Source organism: Artemia sp. Qi Xiang Cuo, chromosome 6 (assembly GCF_049724085.1).
Source record: "Artemia sp. Qi Xiang Cuo chromosome 6, ASM4972408v1, whole genome shotgun sequence".
Lineage (NCBI taxonomy): Eukaryota > Metazoa > Arthropoda > Branchiopoda > Anostraca > Artemiidae > Artemia > Artemia sp. Qi Xiang Cuo.
This window is the reverse complement of record NC_142799.1, coordinates 62,799,864-62,818,067: the sequence shown is the minus strand read 5'-3', so window position 1 is coordinate 62,818,067 and position 18,204 is coordinate 62,799,864. Positions and strand designations below refer to the sequence as shown.

The window sequence follows — 18,204 nt, the reverse complement described above, 5'->3', positions numbered from 1 at the left end:
AAATATATGACTTTATTAATTTCGGACTTATGCATACCCTAATACTAAGCAATACTTTTCAAATCGCTTCATTCTAGTATTTGCCTCATATAAGCTGTTGTGGCTTTGCCCAAAATATATAAGACTTGACTAATTTCGACTTTATGCATACCCTAATACTAAGCAATACTTTTCAAAAGGCATATCATAATGCATGAGCCGTCATATCATTGCTTAAAATAAATACGAATTTATTAATTTTGACCTTATGCTTACCCCAATACTAAACAATGCTTTTCAAATGGGTTTATTCTATCATTTCCCTCACATGTCTGTCATATCATCGCTTATACAACCTTATTAATTACAACTTTTCGCATACCCCAATACTAAGCAACACATTTAAAAATGATTTATTGTATCATTTCCCTCATATGGCTGTGTTGTCATCGCTTAAAATATACATAATTTTCGTAATCTCGACTTTATGCATACCCCAATACTGAGCAATACCTTTCAAAAGACTTTATTGTATAATTTCCCTCATACGGTTGTCTTATCACCGCTTAAAATATTTCTGACTTTATTAACTTTGACTTTATGGATATCCCCAAAACTAAGCAACACTTTTTAATAGGCTTTATTCTATCATTTCCCTCATAGGGCTATCGTATGATCGCCTAAAATATATACGACTTTATTGATTTTTACTTTATGCATACCCCCAATACTAAATAAAACTCTTCAAAAGGCATTATTCTATCATTTCCCTCACAGGGTCTGTCTTATAATCCCTTAAAATATGTACGACCTTATTAATTTCGTGTTTATGCATACCCCAATACTAAGCAATACTTTTAAGAAAGGCTTTATGGTATCATTTTTCTCATAGGGTTGCCGTATCATCGCTTAAAATATATATGGTTTTATTAATTTCAATTTTATGCACAGCCCCAATACAAAGTAACTTTCATTTCTTTCATATAAGCTGTTGTATCTTCGCTTAGAATATATACGACTTTATGCATTTTTAGTTTACGCATGCCCCAATAGTAAGCAATCCTTTTCAAAAGGCATTATTCTATCATTTCCCCTATAGTTCTGTCATATCGTCGCTTAAAATATATGCGACCTCATTCATTTCGACTTTATGCATACCCCAATACTAAACAGTACTTTTCAAAAAGGCATTATTCTATCATTTTCCTCATAGGGCTGTCGTATTATCCCTTAAAATATATATTACTTCATTAAGTTAGACTTTATGCATATCCTCAATACTACGCAATACTTTTCAATAGGCTTTATTCTTTGTTTCCCTCATAATACTGTCGCAACGTCACTTAAAATATATATGACTTTATTAATTTTGACTCTATATATACCCCAATACTAAGCAATACTTTTAAAAGGGCTTTATTGTATCGTTTCCATCATATGAGCTGTTTTATCATCACTTAAAATATATATGACTTTATTATTTTCGAGTTTATGCATATCTTTAATACTAAGCAATGCTTTTCAAAAGTACTTTTCAAAGACGAGCTGTTCTATCATCGCTTAAAATATATACGACTTTATTGATTACAATTGTCGTATACCCTAATGCTAATCAAGACTTTTCAAAAGGCACCTCACTATGCATGTGTGTCTAAGCAGGTGTTGTTTTCGCATGTTTTTCGTGTTTGTCTTTTTGTGTTTGTGTGTCTAACTCTATGTGGTTGTATGTGGTTTTCTCTCTCTCTCTCTCTCTCTCTCTCTCTCTCTCTCTCTTTCTTCTCTTTCTGTGCCTGAGTGGTTCTTTGCCTGACTCTCTGTTCCTTTTCTTACATCTCTGACTTTTTAATAAACATTCTAAACTTTCGATTCGCTAATCCTAAAGTAATGCATAAAATATTTTTATTGAAATAATGGTATGTAGAATATCATCATAAAAAAATGAATGCTTTGAGTTTATTCCCTAAAATACTTCATTGTGTTTTCTCTTGACATATCACTTATTTCGTTTTTTGAGTCATACTTGAGTTTTCATATGGATTGGGTTACAACTTAATTGCAGGTTTCATCCTTGGTATTATTGGGGTCATTGACTGTATCTGTTGCTAAACTATCGATGATAGTAGTTATGTTTGTAGGTGCTTTGTTTTTCATTAATTCATCTTTAGAGCACCGTTGTTATGCTGTGTGTCAATGCCATTTTTATTTTTCTTTCAATTCCACTGTCTATTACCACATTAGTTCTACATAGTTTGCAATTTCGGCACATGGACATGATATGCATTATTACACTAGTGCAAGAAGTTGGTCCTCGTCGTCAACTATTAGTTTCAGACTTGCATTATCTTTGAGCAGTGGAAATGTCAGTATCGCAAATCCAGCGTCAACACTGTTGAATTTTTTCGACAGTCCCAAGGAATTTAATCTCTCACTGTCATGACAATGCAGGCATACATTTCCAATAACATTTTCATTAATACTTGTCTCATAGTTTAATTATTATTCCTTATCAGCATTCTACACAACGATAACTTTATCATGTGCACATACTTTCTTTAATTATTTGATCTTCACTCTTTTTAAAATATGATATAAGTGTTTATCATTCCTGTGCTCAGTTAATTTTGATCAAAATATATAATAAACAGATCTGCTGTTGATGTCCAACCACAGAGTACTATGGAGGCGGCCGCATAAAAAAAATCCATAAACCATGTTCAGCAAAGGTTATAAATGGCATTTAAGACATGAAAGAAAAAATAAAAGTAAAAAAAAAATAAAATGTAAGTGAAAAAAAGAAAAAATTAAGTAAAAACATTAATAGAATATAAATTCAAACAAAATATTCAGAATCTATAATAATTAAGATTCGCCTCGAGGGCTAAGCTCGCAAACTATCGAAGACAGTTTTTATGCGCTTTTTAGTTTTCATATTGCACTTTACCGTCCCCTGAAGGTCCAAGTTCAAAAATATTTCTCGGATTGTATTCAATAGTTCAATAATGGCCTGTAGGGAGGGGCGTTTTCTTAAACCCAAGATAATATACGATATACAAACACATATAACATAGTGTCAATATAAATTCAATGGGTGTGGTCAGGTGTAATACAATTTTTGAAGATCCAAACATATATCGTTGACCGTCAAAAGAATATATTCGTCCATCAGGCATCTCGAATCACCATGGTACGCATATGCTCGGAATGATGCCAAAAATGGTTCCTGGGAACAGATCACCGATGACACATACCAAAAATCCAATTGAGAAATCGATTGCGCAAAAAACTTTAACAAATCACAGAAAACGTTACGATATTTTGACGCTTGCCATCAGTTGGCCAGCGTCCCAGAAATGATATATTGATCGTCTAGAATATATTTCTAAGGACGTGATGTCTTCAATGACTTGTTGGTTCAGTCGAGTAACGTGTCGTTCTTTTACCATAGGAAATCATGGATCTCACGTTGGATTCCTACATCAAACATAAGTTCCATAAAATCAATGGAAAACTGCTTAGAAACTAATAAATGTGTCGTTGAAAAGAAAACAAGTCACCATCTATAACCATAGTTAACAATAACGCCATCTAAGACTTCTATTATATAAATGGCACCATTGTGGGATTAATTTAATGAAAATAACCTGGATGATCTTCTCTTATATCAGAATATTCGCCTGGGATAAAGGGACTTGTGGCTGCTTATAACCGTAGCAATGTTACAGAAAGAATGCAAATCCAAGAATTTTCCTTATCAAGCGGAAGTACGATAAGACCAGATGTGTATGGCTGCGCTAAAACGAATATGATATGTGGCCGCTTAAGCAGATTGAAGTTTTGTCGAGCATAATTGTTTCCGATAAATGTTACATTTCGTAGAGGGACTGGCAACTCCAATAGCACATTTGGATAGAGCATCGCTGGGAATGTTGGGAAAGGGCCCCGCCCGGACTTATTAATATAATACTACTGAGGGGTGATACCCCCTCCCCCCCCACCTAAAAAAAAATAAAAATCTTGGCAGTCTTACTTCAACATTAAATGTATTTATATTTTTTGTGACGCAGAGGGTGAAAGCCTAGCATCTTCCAACATGGTTCTGGGTTGGGTAATATATGGAAATTTTTAGGTTGGGTTTTTCTTCGGTAAGAGTTTCCCGTGGAAAAAAAGCTTCTGGTGGAGCTTTCCAGGAGAAATTTTACACAGGGGAGGGGAACCTCCTCACATTATCTATTTATACAATGTTAGAACTTCGGAAGTATACTCGAAACACCAGGAAGTCTAACCTATTAACCATTTTTAAGTGTCATTTTGTTATCACCCATTGATAACAGTACATACTCCGGGGAATGTCGGCCCAAATATAAAGTACTCTCTATGTAATGTATTCCGATAACCATATACAAAAACAAAGTTATTACAAAATCCTATAGAATCATATAGAAAAAAAAATTTCTGAGGGAAGTAAAGACCAAAGTTGAAACTTAAAAAGAACAGAAATTATTGCTTCACACTCTATCAATGCACAGCATAAACGTATATAATTTCTTAAGTTTGTATGATAGTTGTTTTCACAGCAGAAAAATAAACACCAAGAAAAGAGAGGAAATTATACTGCTTGTGGCAAGTTTAATCTGATCCCAAGGTTTTGCGCGGTTGCCCGCCTTTAGAAACCGTGTACACCATGTTGTGTATCATTTCCCGGATTTCCCGGCATTATTCGATAAAAGTATCAGAAATTAATTAAAAAACAAGTTTTGTTCAACTGAAAGTAAGGAGCAACATTAAAACTTAAAAAGAACAGACATTATTCTTTTATATGAAAGAGGCTCCGCCTACTCAATACCTCGCTTTTTACGCTGAAGTTTTTTTCTACTTCAAAAAACTCCTTATTTTCCTTGTATTTTAGGAGTCGTTCTTAAATAATTGTGACAAAAAGCCAAAACTTTAGCGGAAAGAGAGGGGTAATGAGGAGGGGCAACCCCTTTCATATTCGGAATAATTTCTGTTTGTTTTAAGTTTTAATGCTGCTCCCTACTTTCAGTTGAAAAAAACTTGCTTTTATATTTATGCAATATGGTATTTGATCGGTTACTCTCTGTTGTACCTAGCCTATCATTTGAAGTTATACCAAGGATAACTGAATTCAGCGCAGTGGTGGATCTAGAATTTTTAGGGGGGGGGGCGGGAAATAGGTTGATCCGCTAAACTTGCGTTCGGAGTAAGGTTAATTAGCGCAAACTTGCGTTAATTAAGTAAATTACAATACTTTAGACTGTTAGGGGGGGGCGCGTCCCCCTCCCCTAGATCCGCCACTGATTCAGCGTATCCCTGAAGTCTTTTCAAACAGTTCGTGGTAACGAACTGTAAGTAAGGAGTGACCCGGCTCAATGGTAACCGAAACTCTAAAAAATGGAATTTTGATACCAATAGATACATCAAAAGAATCAGATTTTAATGCTGATTTCAAATATATAAGTTTCATGTTTAGTCTTACCCATCAAAAGTTACGCGCCTGAGAAAATTTGGCAGATTTCAGAAAAAAGGAGGAAAGACCCCCTAAAAGCTATAGAACCTTAATGAAAATTACACCATCATATTCAGCGTATAAGAGAACCCTACTGTAGACAGAAAGATCACGGATGCGTGTTTATTTGTTTTTTTGTTTGTTTTTTTTTTGGAGGGCAACTAGGCCCCTTCCCACGCTCATTTTTTCTCAAAGTCGCCCGATCAAAATTTTGAGATAGCTATTTTGTTCAGCATGGTCGAAAATATGAAAACTATGTCTTTTAGGATGACTTAATCCCCCGAAGTCCCCGGAGGGAGGGTTGAAAGTTATGAACTTTACCCAATGTTAACATATAGTATTGGTTATTGGGAAGTATACAGATGTTTTCAGGGGGGATTTTTTCTCGTAGGGGGGAGGGGGATCAGGGGTTATATGGGAGAATCTTTCCATGAAGGAAATTTTCATGGGGGAAGGGACATTGCTATGAAGGGGGCGCCGGATTTCCCATCCTTATTAAAGAAAATGATCAGAAATTAAATAAAAAAAACAAGTTTTTCAACTGAAAGTAAGGAGCAACATCAAAACTTAAAACTAACAGAAAATATTACGTATATGAATGGGTTCACCCCCTAGTCAATACCTCGCTCTTTAAGCCAAAGATTTTTTAGTACTTTCATAAGAGCTATTAGTAGAATGCTAATATTGAATTCTACAACGCTATGTTCCTCCCCGTGCTATTCTACGACGTTATGTTCCTGGCCATGCTATTCTACGGGACCTCTACATTTTTTCAAAGAGAGTGAGTATCCTCTCACACCTATGTTCCCTTGGTACCTTTCCAGGCAAAGTGATCAAAAACACGTCTTTAGCAACTTCGTTCATCATAACATGTTTTTTTTTGTTTTTTTTTTTGGGCAATTGAACTTTTTTCTGATAACAAGTACCATTCATTGCGATTGTAGCTCTATGCTGGGTCGTTTTATATACTTCAGCATGTCTATTTATTTGTGTTAAAAAAAAAACTGGCATCTGGAAAACGAAAAAATAAATATTTAAACAAAATTTACGATACTGCTAATTAAGTAATAGTAGGTTACACTCAGAACTGTTTAATTGACATATGCTGTTGAAAAATTTTACGTAAAAACTAACTTTATTTGCAAAAAAAAAGGGTAAGAGATTCGCAAATTAGAGTGTATCAACGATATTATTTGAACGATAGGGAAAAAACAGAGCTAGAGAACATTTGCGAATCGGAATCATGTAAAGGTGGAGAAAAAGGGTTAAACTGATTAGCAGTTAAGGTAACCCCGAAGGGCTTGTTAACTCAAGCAATTTGTTATAAATTTGAGACAACATCAATCTATGAAAATAGTTAATGATGATAGAATGACATTGTGAGTTGACCTAGCTTTACCTGTCCGATAACAAGTACCATTCATTGCGATCGTAGCTCTATGTTAGCTCGTTTTATATACTTCAGCTTGTCTATTCATTTGTGTTAAATAAAAATCTTGAATCTGGAAAATGAAAAAATAAGTATTTAAACAAAATGTACGATGCTGCTAATTAAAGAATATTAGGCTATACTCAGAATTTTTTAATTGACATACGCTGTTGAAACATTTTACGTAAAAGCTAACTTTATTTGAAAAAAGGTAAGAGATTCGCGAATTGGAGTGTATCAACGATATTAATTGAATAATAGTGAAAAAAACAGAGCTAGATGACATTTGCGAATTGGAATCATATGAAGGTGGAGAAAAAGGGTTAAACTGATTTGCAGTTAAGGTAACCCTGAAGGGCTTATTAACTCAGGCAATTTGTTATAAATTTGAGACAACATCAATCTATGAAAATGGTTAATGATGATAGAATGACATTGTGAGTTGATTTAGCTTTACCTCTCCGATGTGTTCTGTATAATACACAAGTGGTGTTTGAACAGTATTGTCAATTTAAAATAGGGTCTAACGTTATAGTATACTAAAAAGTTGATACTAAGAGAGATGTAGATGGCAAGAAAAGAATTTTAATAAAGAAATTCAGAACAAACCTTAGAAATCCTTGCAAATCAAGTAGTAAGGTGTATGTGAGTACGAACCATCAAGGATCATAAGCACCAACGACCCTAACCACCAGAGACCTCAACCCTCAAAGGTCCCCTATCCCTAAACTCCAAAGGGGCCACCTCCCCTCCGACTTTTTGCCCCCCTCCCATTTTTTATAGTTTTTTTTAAGTTTTTTTTTAAGCTTTTTTATTATTTTTTTAACATGATATATTTTTTCAACTTTTTTTTTACATCTCTTAATGATATGTACCATACTTAAAACAAAAAAAATCACATTTAATATTTTTCAAATTCAAAATGAGAATGATATAGAAGTGTTAGTCGTAATTTTTACTATAAGAGAAATATTGCTTGTAGCAGCACTTTTTTTTTATTGGACTAAATTTTTTTTTTTTTGGAATTCAAAATAATTGAACTTTTTTTTCACGTATGTCAATATTACATGGACTAAGTTTATGAGTCTAAAAATTGTGATGTTTACATATTAAGAAACACGTTGCAGCTTTCCCGCTAATATTTAATGGCTGGTTATCGACATTACCTAGTTTATTGGATGTATTACTTCAGTATTTTTTACACAGTGGATCAATAAACACAACTCATATCTTTAAGAAGTGAAGATGAAGCATTTTAAGAAAGTATGTTCACATGATAGTGTTATTGTAGCATTGAATGCTGACAAGAAGAAGTATTTAAACTATGAAATAAGTACAAGTGGTAGCGCCATCGAAAACGCATGCTTGCAATGCCATGACAGTATGGAATTAAACTTATGTGAAGTACCAAAAAAATTCAATTCTTATGATGGTGGATATGCGAGATTGAGATCTCCGGAGATGATTGCAGTCAAAGAGAATGCCAATATAAAAATAATAGTTGATGAAGAGGGGCATCTTCTTGCTAGTGCTTGTGGTAACATGTTACCCAGTGTTAAACCATTTCCTCAGCTTTTGGGTATTAGCACTCAAATGAAAGCAAAGACGAAAAGAAAGGTCTACTCTTCTACTAATATCATGAACCATATCTTGTCTACGTGACGGAACTGTTACCTGTGTAAAAATAGTGTGATAAGAGACAGTGAAGTTGCCAGAAAAATAAAAAGGATATTGGCAGAAAATATCACTAAGGAATATAGAGATGAATCGATGAAAAACAAAGTACCAGCAAACATTACAGCCATTGATCAAACAGTCAATGAAGCAAATAATACAAAAGACGAAAAGCATATTGAGCCTGTCGATGACACACCTGTAAAAATTGTGTATGACTCAAAATGGAATAATGATTATTCTACTGATTACGAACTAAGAGAAGACAACAGCTACAGTATCAAGACAGAACATGGTGAACCATTTTATGGAACAGATTCAAAATGTCCAAAGTTGTTCATTGATATTAAAAATGTATAATAATAATACATTTTTTGTATTAATATCCGACATGATATTATTTCATTAAAAATATACTATGCGTTACATTGTAAGGTGTTCATTATTTTTAGAGTATGCTAGTATATCAAACGTTTAGAATGTCTATTAAAACATCGGAGATGTAAGAAAAGGAATTCGCATACATCATATTTCGGATAGATAGGTTAACATAGAGAAAATCTAAGCATAAGAATGAATAAATTCTCTATCAACATCTATTGACAGATACTTGGGATAGCTTTGACGGAATATAAGTATTATAGTGAATAAAATCTTTATCAATGTCTTTTGACAGATACATTTGATAACACTGACATAATTTAAGTATCAAATTGAACAATTTTTTTATTAAAATTCATTATCGATATCATTTGTCAGGTACGTCAGATATCATTGACAAAAACCATTTATTAGAATGAATAAATTCCTTTTCATCAGCCGTTGTTGGATTTGTCATTATGAAAAAATTGTAAGTAAGTAACAAACTCTTTCTTGAATTCATCTCTTGCATACACAATACAGAAATTATAAAAAAAAAATAATTGTAATTTCCAGACTTCATTTGCATGCAGTAGATACCGAGAGTTCTATGACTCCTCTCCACAATGCATTCTAAGTGTCTTTTGACTCCTCTCCACACTGAATTCAAATGGTTTTAGAAATCATCCCCCAATTAAAAACTCCATTCAACCTTGAGCAAAGGTACAAAAGCTTGATGAAGTACTTCGCTAAGTAAAGACAACATTAATAGCTTCCAATATGATAGGACTGTAAGCCACAGAATTTATCGGTTTAAAAAAATCATCTTTTGGTGTTATATTTGAATGTGCATTTTTATCTCGAAGAAATTGACTGTTATCATTGGATAGTGAACTATAATATGTTTGAGTATGATAAAGCTTGTGGAGTACTACATTACGTTATATAAACAGACTGGGATTCTACGATAGAGTGATTACGCCACTTAATAATAGTGGTCAGGAACTGAGAAATGTTCAGGAGGAAGTCAGTGAAATTTGCACCTTTTTCGGGGTTGAAGCACTCTATGTAGAGTTATGTACCTACAGATTAAGTTTTAATTCAAAAGTGTGACCCTAGGATTCCACTTTTTAATCTAGAAGAATTTAAGTGTCCTAAATTTTAATGGGCTTATCACCGTCCTGAAGATGAGGTTAGGTTCTTCGCGCAGTGGATACCTAAGGACATACCTGATCGCGATAAATGCATGAGACACGGTGAACTTTAAGTACTATTTTTATGTAAATGTCTATTTTCTCTAAAAAAATCTATTAATGTGTTTAAACAATAAATATCTTTAAGCTTAACCCGTCTTTTTTCTTTAGAATAGCTCCGTTCATTTCATCAAATTATGAAGAAATTGTAAGTAACAATTTCTTTCTTGAACTCACCACTTGTTGATACACAATGAACTCACCACTTCTTGATACACTTTCTTGATACACAATGGAGAAATTCCATTCAAGAAATTATGAAAAAATTGTAAGTAAGTAGCAAATTCTTTCTTGAATACCGCAGGCATACAAAAACACATATAAATATATGGATTCAGGCATACAAACCGACAGAGACAGGCATTGAGATAGGCATACACCCGCCCAGACACATAAGCAGAGGAAGTGAGGGAGACAAAAACACATATAAATGTACACAAGAGCACAAGAGCTCTTGTGTACAAGCACAAGAGCCATATACACAAAAATTTATGAAAAATAAAGAAATCACAGCAGAACAAGTTACAAAACACACATTAAGATGATACTTAGCAAAAAAATACCTTATGGTAATTTACCGAGAAAATAAGTGTAATTCCATATAATTAATAATAATTAATTGTAAAAACTTTTCCTTCTTTCTAATCCCTTCTCTATGTACCCACCAATACGAAATATTGTGGTTGGATTACTACTTTGTTGCTTTATTCTTTTTGTGCTCCTGCATTCACTCGTGATACTATGTAGCGTGGATTCTTGGTCGAGGTGGGGTAGACTTACAAAACACTTTAAGAAATGAGTCAAAACTTGTTTATATGCATTTTTGTTACGTTTTTAATAGTTGGACAAAATTTAGATGATACCCCCTCGTGGATTCAGCCTTGCTTGTATGCTTACATTACAAGAAGTATGACAGTAATTCAATTAAGCTTTGTATTTAGTCCGAGGGGGGGGGCTCAGTGTCCGACAAGTAGTGACTTATCTTAGCGCCACTTCTTCTGCGAACGTGGCATACGTCCGCCATACTGCACACTCCTTGGTATACTTTACGCCACAGGCGGTGCACTTCTACCACGCGTGATGCGTTGGACTTGGTGTATACAGTTTTCAAAATAGTTCCACCGCTTTGTTTAGTCAAGTGTTATTTGTCTTCGATCAGAAAGCATAACAGCTCTGTCCTTTACAAGCAATTTAGTTGCAATAGCCTTTTTTATTTTAGTGAACTACTGAAAAACTTGCCGGGAAATTCCAATTTCAAATAGCTTATCTTTACGCAAATCCTGGGTTTTCCCCTCTTAATTAGGAGCTTCGCGTGCTGGCATTTTGTTTTCGATTCTTGACAGTTGCTTATTCTTTTTCGGTAGATACGCCGTGAAGGTGAAAATGGTGAAATTAGCGATAAGTATGTATTAGGAATAAGTCTTGGCAGAATATACGCGGTAGATTTATCCATTATGATTATTTAATGTGCTATTATTAGATTAAGTAAAATTCTACTTTTGGCTATCTTGGAAAGGCATTACGTTAGGAAAATGAAACTTACGGGGACGGGTCTACAAGCTAAAGTATGTCCCGAGAAGGTATTTTGAAATACCTACCTCCACTCCTTCTCCCTCTAGAGGGTCCTGAATTTTGCCTACATGACAGGTCTATTGAAATTTTGACAAAACAACATTTTACCTAAATTTTCAGTTATCAGTTTCTTTTTCTCTGACTTTAGTTCTGAAAATGCAATTCATGTTATTTGAGTAGAATTTTGAGCCATATTTTCCTAACCCTAACCGCTTTCCAAGATAGCCAAAAGTAGCTAAAGTAGAATTTTACCTTAGATTAATGTTTTCATACTGACAGACTTATTCTCTTACATTTTCAGTTTCTTTAATTTTTCGATCGGTTACTTAATAATTCTAAGAGTTAGATTATTTTTTTATTATTCGTGCCTACTCCTTTATTAGCTTCTATATTTGCTAATGTTAGATGATCCCCTTTTTCGCATCAAACTAGACACAGGGATGGCGCTTCAGTTTTGTCAAAGAGGGAGGGAGGCTTGAAAACTCAAAAATTCTTTAGGTGGTTGTCTAGACTAAGGAAACCTTATTTTGCGCCGTTTTCAGGGAATTTCTCATTATGCATGAATTTACTTTCGTTTAGGCCTATAGTTTTTCATGTACGAATGGACTTTTAAAAATCAAGCTACTTGTCTGTTAAACGAAACACACCAAAGAAGTGAAGTTAGGTGAATTATAATGAAATATACCTAAATATGATTATAATATAATACTATAGAAACAAAATTTTGGAAACTACGACAAAGGATTATGGAATGCAGGACGCATTATATTAAATTCATAACTTAACCTAACCCCTAACTACCTCTAAAATATTCAATATTTAATTAAAATATACATACATCGTAGTTTTTCTCACTCAAAATAAGCAAATCGTGACCGAACAGAGAGGCAAACCGGTTTCTGTCAGATCCTACGCAGCGTAATTCTTAAGTGTGTTTCATTTAACAGACAAGTACCAAAATCAAAATACAGTCTGTAGAAATTCTTTTTTAGCGATTTTATTGTAAATGTGTCAAGGTAGCTGGGATGTACACTGGAATATATTTCAGGGGTTCTAGAATTACAGGGGGGGAAGTTCCTTAAAAATTCAAAAAAAGGAATTGTAAAAAAATGGGAAAATAGTTGAAATAATAGGGGTTATCGCTTGAAATTAGGCGATTTTGTGTTACTATGCCTGGCGATCTCCTCTTTATAAGTTAGACTTATAAAGTATAGCAACCAAGACCGTGTCAGTGGACATTTGCCACATTTGGAACCTTTAGTCGTTAAGAAAAGGTAGCCGTAATCTTAGGGCACATACCCCAGAGCCACAGTCTGGGTGCACGTTCCCTTTAAATTTATATTTTAAAAAACGCTGAATTTTGATAGGCGTTATAAAATTTAAAAACAAAACGGTGCATAGTAGTGTGTTGCACTGATTAATAATTGAAAAACTAAAGGATATGAAAGTTGGTATGTTTAATTATTCGTGCATAGATGTGACACTAGTTTTCGATGACAAATTATCTTTGTTGGATGTGGTTTGCCGCTGAATATTATTTAATTAACGCATAGTCATGAATGTTCCTAGTAAATCGGAAGTTTTGCATTTGTGTTTAAACTGGGGAAACACACAATAAAACTGCATCAAAAAACCCATTCGTATCAATTTCTTGTCGGACTTCTATGTTGAACAAATCTTTTCCTCAATGGAAGTTCAATTGCAAGACTAGAACTGAATATATACCTTATTGTTTTATTTTGGAGCCTCGATTCCCAATGTGACGCACAGGCCCCACCCGTGGGGCATGTTAATATTTTGGTGGGTCAGGGGAAGGACGTGCACCCTTAAGCTGATTGTGCTTTAGAGCCTTAACTTTCAAAAAGACATTTTTCATATGAATGACGTCACTCAAATGCATTTAAAGAGCAAAAAATACATTGTATAAAAGGTGCAATTGTATATTCAGGCAATATTTTTCATTGGGATAAAATAAGCTTAGAGGACGACCCCCCAAAAATACCAAATGACCTTTTAAGCTTCCTTCAGCTGAATACACGTAAACTTTTCAATAACAAAATTTAAATCTCACCAAGGGGCATCAGGATTTTAAAGATGCCTAGGTGGGTCTTAGCTCAAATGGGTTGGGAACCACTACAGTATGTTCGATTACGCTAGAATCCACGTTTAGTTGTTTGGCTATCATTTTTCATTGGATTTCTTTTCTTGGAAGCATCGATTTGACATTCATATTTCATTTTTCGGGAGCCATCCTATCGGCTCCCCCCTCCCTTCCAGATAAATAAAAAAAACGGTTGTCTATCTCAATGGGTTTGGAAACCGTGTAAAGGAACTAATAACCTACGAGAGATAAACAATATTGAAATATGCGTGTGATAAAGCCTCATCTACTCGTTTCATCTGGGCTTCCAAAGAAGAATAACTGGGTATATGCCTTATTAAAATAGTAACCCATCGGAGTCCATTCGTTTTTACGTGAAGACAGGATAGGTCTTTTGTGTTTTTTTTTCCCGAAGGACTCCAATTCACTGCCAAGACAAATTTTAAACACTTGAGCTGAAATATTTTATACATGTTGTTATCCCCCCCCCCGAAAACAAGGAATTGATTATACCCCTCATTCAAAAATTGCATTTATTTAAGGCTGTTAAGTTACTCTTTGTCATTTTAAATAAATTAATTCGTGTCCTAAAATATGGGAGTCTTTTTATAAGACTCCCTAACGGGGGGATTCCATCTGAAAATGTTTTAAAGATGAAGCATTCTTGCCTCTTTTGTGACTTTATTTAGCTTAGCACTAACAACCAATTGTCATGGCTATTGGTTGTTGAAAATGGAGAGAGATCTTTGGAATGAAGCATGAAAAGTTCTGCTTTCCTATCCTATGAAATTTGCCAAACTAAGAAGAGTATTATAAAATATCTCTAAAACTTTTTTAATATCTGTGTCTCCAAATGTACTGAAAATAAAAAAAATTAGTGTTATTCAGAAATTTGAAATGTTTAAGATTAAACATTAAATTTTGGGGTGATTATGTCATAGAAAAGCGATATCAAACGGTTATAAAATAGATTATGACCTCTTCACGCTTTCAGTTTATCTTAGAAATTTCAATTTTTTTGACTAGCTGAAATTATTGTTCAGTGCAGCGTTTTGAAAAAAAATTGACTTGAATTTATTCTTCCTATTGATTTATAAATCTCCAATGAACGGTAGTTTTAGAAATCTTTTACTTTACTGAAAGCTTATTAAAATAGCTTTCCAAAATTTTGAACCGAGAATCTTGCCATTTTCAGTCTCAGCATATGAAAACAAAGAAAATTAAATTCAGTTTTTCTTAGAAATTTCAATTTTTCCCAGTAGCTGGAATTGTTTCTCAGTGCGGTGTTTTGAAAAAAAAGTTTTTTTTTTAACTTGAATTTATTCTTTATATTGATTTCTAGATATGCGATAAACAGTAGTTTAAGGAAAAAACTTTTACTTTACTGAAAGCTTATTAGAATAGCCTACAGCAAATGTTGTCGATCGGTAATTGTAAGTGTCTATTTACATTTTGTCTTCCAAATTTGAACCGAAATTCTTGGCATTTTCTGCCTCAGTGTATGAAAGCAAACAAAACTAAATGAACAGATTCATTCTTAGAAAGCAGTTTGATTTCAAAAAAAAGACCACAGTCACAGACACGTGCATAGGAATAAATTTCTTGAAGAGAGCCAGTAATAAAAAAGAATGTTTGGTTATTTTAATAGGGTATATACCCAGTAATTTTTCTTTTGAGCCCAGATTAGCCAAAATAGCAGATAAGAAATGCGCTGTTTAGAAAAAACTGTAAAACTTAAGGGGGCAAACCCAGAGCCAGGGGCATCACTTATGGGAGGAGGGGGACACTCCCGATGTTTTTCAGCCAGTTGGTAAAAAATTACGGGAAGTATCACTATTTCACTTACCAATTTTTTGTATTAGATAAATGAGGTTATAAAAAAAGTTCTAAAATGAGCTAATAGAAACAAATGACAAGATCAAACGTCCAGTTTCAGTTTGTAAAAAAAAAGTGCTAAAATCAGCCAAATCAGTCGGTAAAAAGCCTCAACTAGTCTTCAAAAACTAAGTGCTCCCACCCAAATATTGGGCTACTGTTATTTCTGCCCAGGTCCCCTCCCTCATACGTACCTTTGCTGAGGAGAAATGATGCTCGTGAGTGTGTTTCAAATTAACTATCATTAATGGTGACTAATTATTTGTTATTATTTTTGTTCAAGAACAACAGATAGTACAAAATTATAAATAATTGGTGTTGCTACAATTTTAGAACAGAGGTGCAATTTAACGTATGTGATCTATTATAAGCACTTATTGGGTTAACTAGATTGTCATTCTAAACTGACTATTAGTCTAGAGATAGTCTAAAATTCTAGACTTCTAGACTATTCAATTCTAGACCGAAGAAAATAGCAGCTGATCAGTAATGGTAATTGAGTTCTGGAACACCTTGTATTAAAAGACTGAAGATGTACGTGTCACTATACGTAATTGTTGTCGAATCATTGAATCAAGTTTGTCTCTTGACAGCGATGAATTACTGTTATCATAATTTACACTCTGTCTTGTTTATCTATGTAATTTCCTGCATTGTAATAATTATAATTTTCCCAAATGATGAATTCTAAGTTCATTTCTACGAAGTGAAAATTAAAGTTTCATTTGGGTAAACCGGAAAAACGTGCTTTTCGTCTGTTTACTTGCAGCATAAATGCTGTTTTATTTGCTTCTCTTCTAATAGGTCTTTAATAGTCCTTTCAATAGTCCTATTGTTTTAGTTCATTTGTATTGTTTTTCTTCCGGTGGGATGAACAGAAATTGCCCTGAATACAAAGGAGGCTGGAAATTTTTAGAATAATCCTGAATTCTAATCTAATATGTTTCATCTATTTAGTTTAATTCTAATAAGCTTTAAGATAAGATATATACGATAAGATGTATTATCAAGCGGGGAGGGGGGGATACAAGTGCTACTTAAACATTAACTTATAAACGGTAAATAGATAAAAATTGAGTTGAACAAGTTAAGCTTTGAAGTTGCTCTTTACGTTCACTAGGTTCATTATCTTTGTTTTAATAGTGAAACAAAATATATTTATACCTTGTGTAATTATGTATCGAATATGAATTCGATATAATATTGATCATGTATATACCTTTCTATATTTATCGGAATGTTCTTGTAGTGTTTGACAATTTGGAGATCACAATGTGCTCTTTTAGGCGTCTGACCCCCACCTACACAATGACCCAATGCCCCTTCTTGATAATAGCTGTTAAGCGATTATACATTACTAAACATAATTTCTGGAAAAATCAACTGGATGAACCTAATTAAATTAAGCATTAAGATAAATTTGTATAATTATCTTGTATGGGCCTCGCGACTTTTCACGAGCAAATGAGCCACCTTTTAGCATTGCTTTCTCTACAACTAAGAATCTCAATGCATAATTTTCTGACACTTCTAAGTCAATCGGCTATCTTACAAATATCAATAGATTGCAACTTGGACCTCTTTGTGTAATTAATTTTTAAAAAAAACTTTTTCACAAAATAAGTTTTTCAAATAAAAGTAAAGAACTCCATTAAACAAAAATAAGTAAAAATAAAATCAGATAATCTACCAAGCGTGAAACTACCATTAATCAGCATCGATGAATAAATGAAACCCAAAACGAACAGAAATTACAATAAATAACCGAGTCAAACTCAAAACGAGCAGAAATTAACATAAATTGGGCTCAAAACCCCTATGCCTTCCCAAGGCCAGAACAAAATTTGCACTTTACTGAAAAAATACAAATGAATCTGCATTGTCAGTTTAATATACATTTACTGATATTTAGAAATCAAAATCTTAATATTATTTGATTGATTAAAGTTATAAAAGTAAAAAAAATTATATTTTTTTCAGTAAAGTGCAAATTTTGTTCTGGCCTTGGGAAGGCATAGGGGGTTTGAGCCCAATTTATGTTAATTTCTGCTCGTTTTGGGTTTCATTTATTCATCGATGCTGATTTGTGGTAGTTTCACGCTTGGTAGATTATTTGATTTTATTTTTACTTATTTTTTGTTTGATGGAGTTCTTTACTTTTCTTTGAAAGCTTATTTTATGAAAAAGTTTTTTAAATTAATTTCTGTTCGTTTTATATTGACATAGTCTTTCCATGGGAAAAGAAAATAATACTTTAAATCTTTTCGTTTTTTTAAGAATTTGTAGTTTGGCCTGCAATTTGTATGCTGGAGAAAAATTTTCAGCAATTTTTAACAACATACATCCTTTTAAAAATCTGGACACAAACAGTAGTATTTAATTATGTTTCATACCTCCTCTAGTTGACCTGAAATGGAAAACTTGATACCATTCGCAA

At 33.5% G+C, this 18,204-nt stretch overlaps 1 protein-coding gene across 1 annotated transcript in view; it reads left to right on the top strand.

Moving 5' to 3' along the window:
• The first annotated feature begins 11,559 nt into the window (after positions 1-11,559).
• Positions 11,560-18,204, top strand: part of LOC148951488 (uncharacterized) — a 35,468-nt gene continuing 28,823 nt past the window's right edge. Inside the window, exon 1 of the mRNA XM_089090910.1 lies at positions 11,560-11,621. Coding sequence (XP_088947036.1) covers positions 11,603-11,621 — 19 coding nt within the window. The 5' untranslated portion in view covers positions 11,560-11,602. The remainder of the gene's footprint in view (positions 11,622-18,204) is intronic.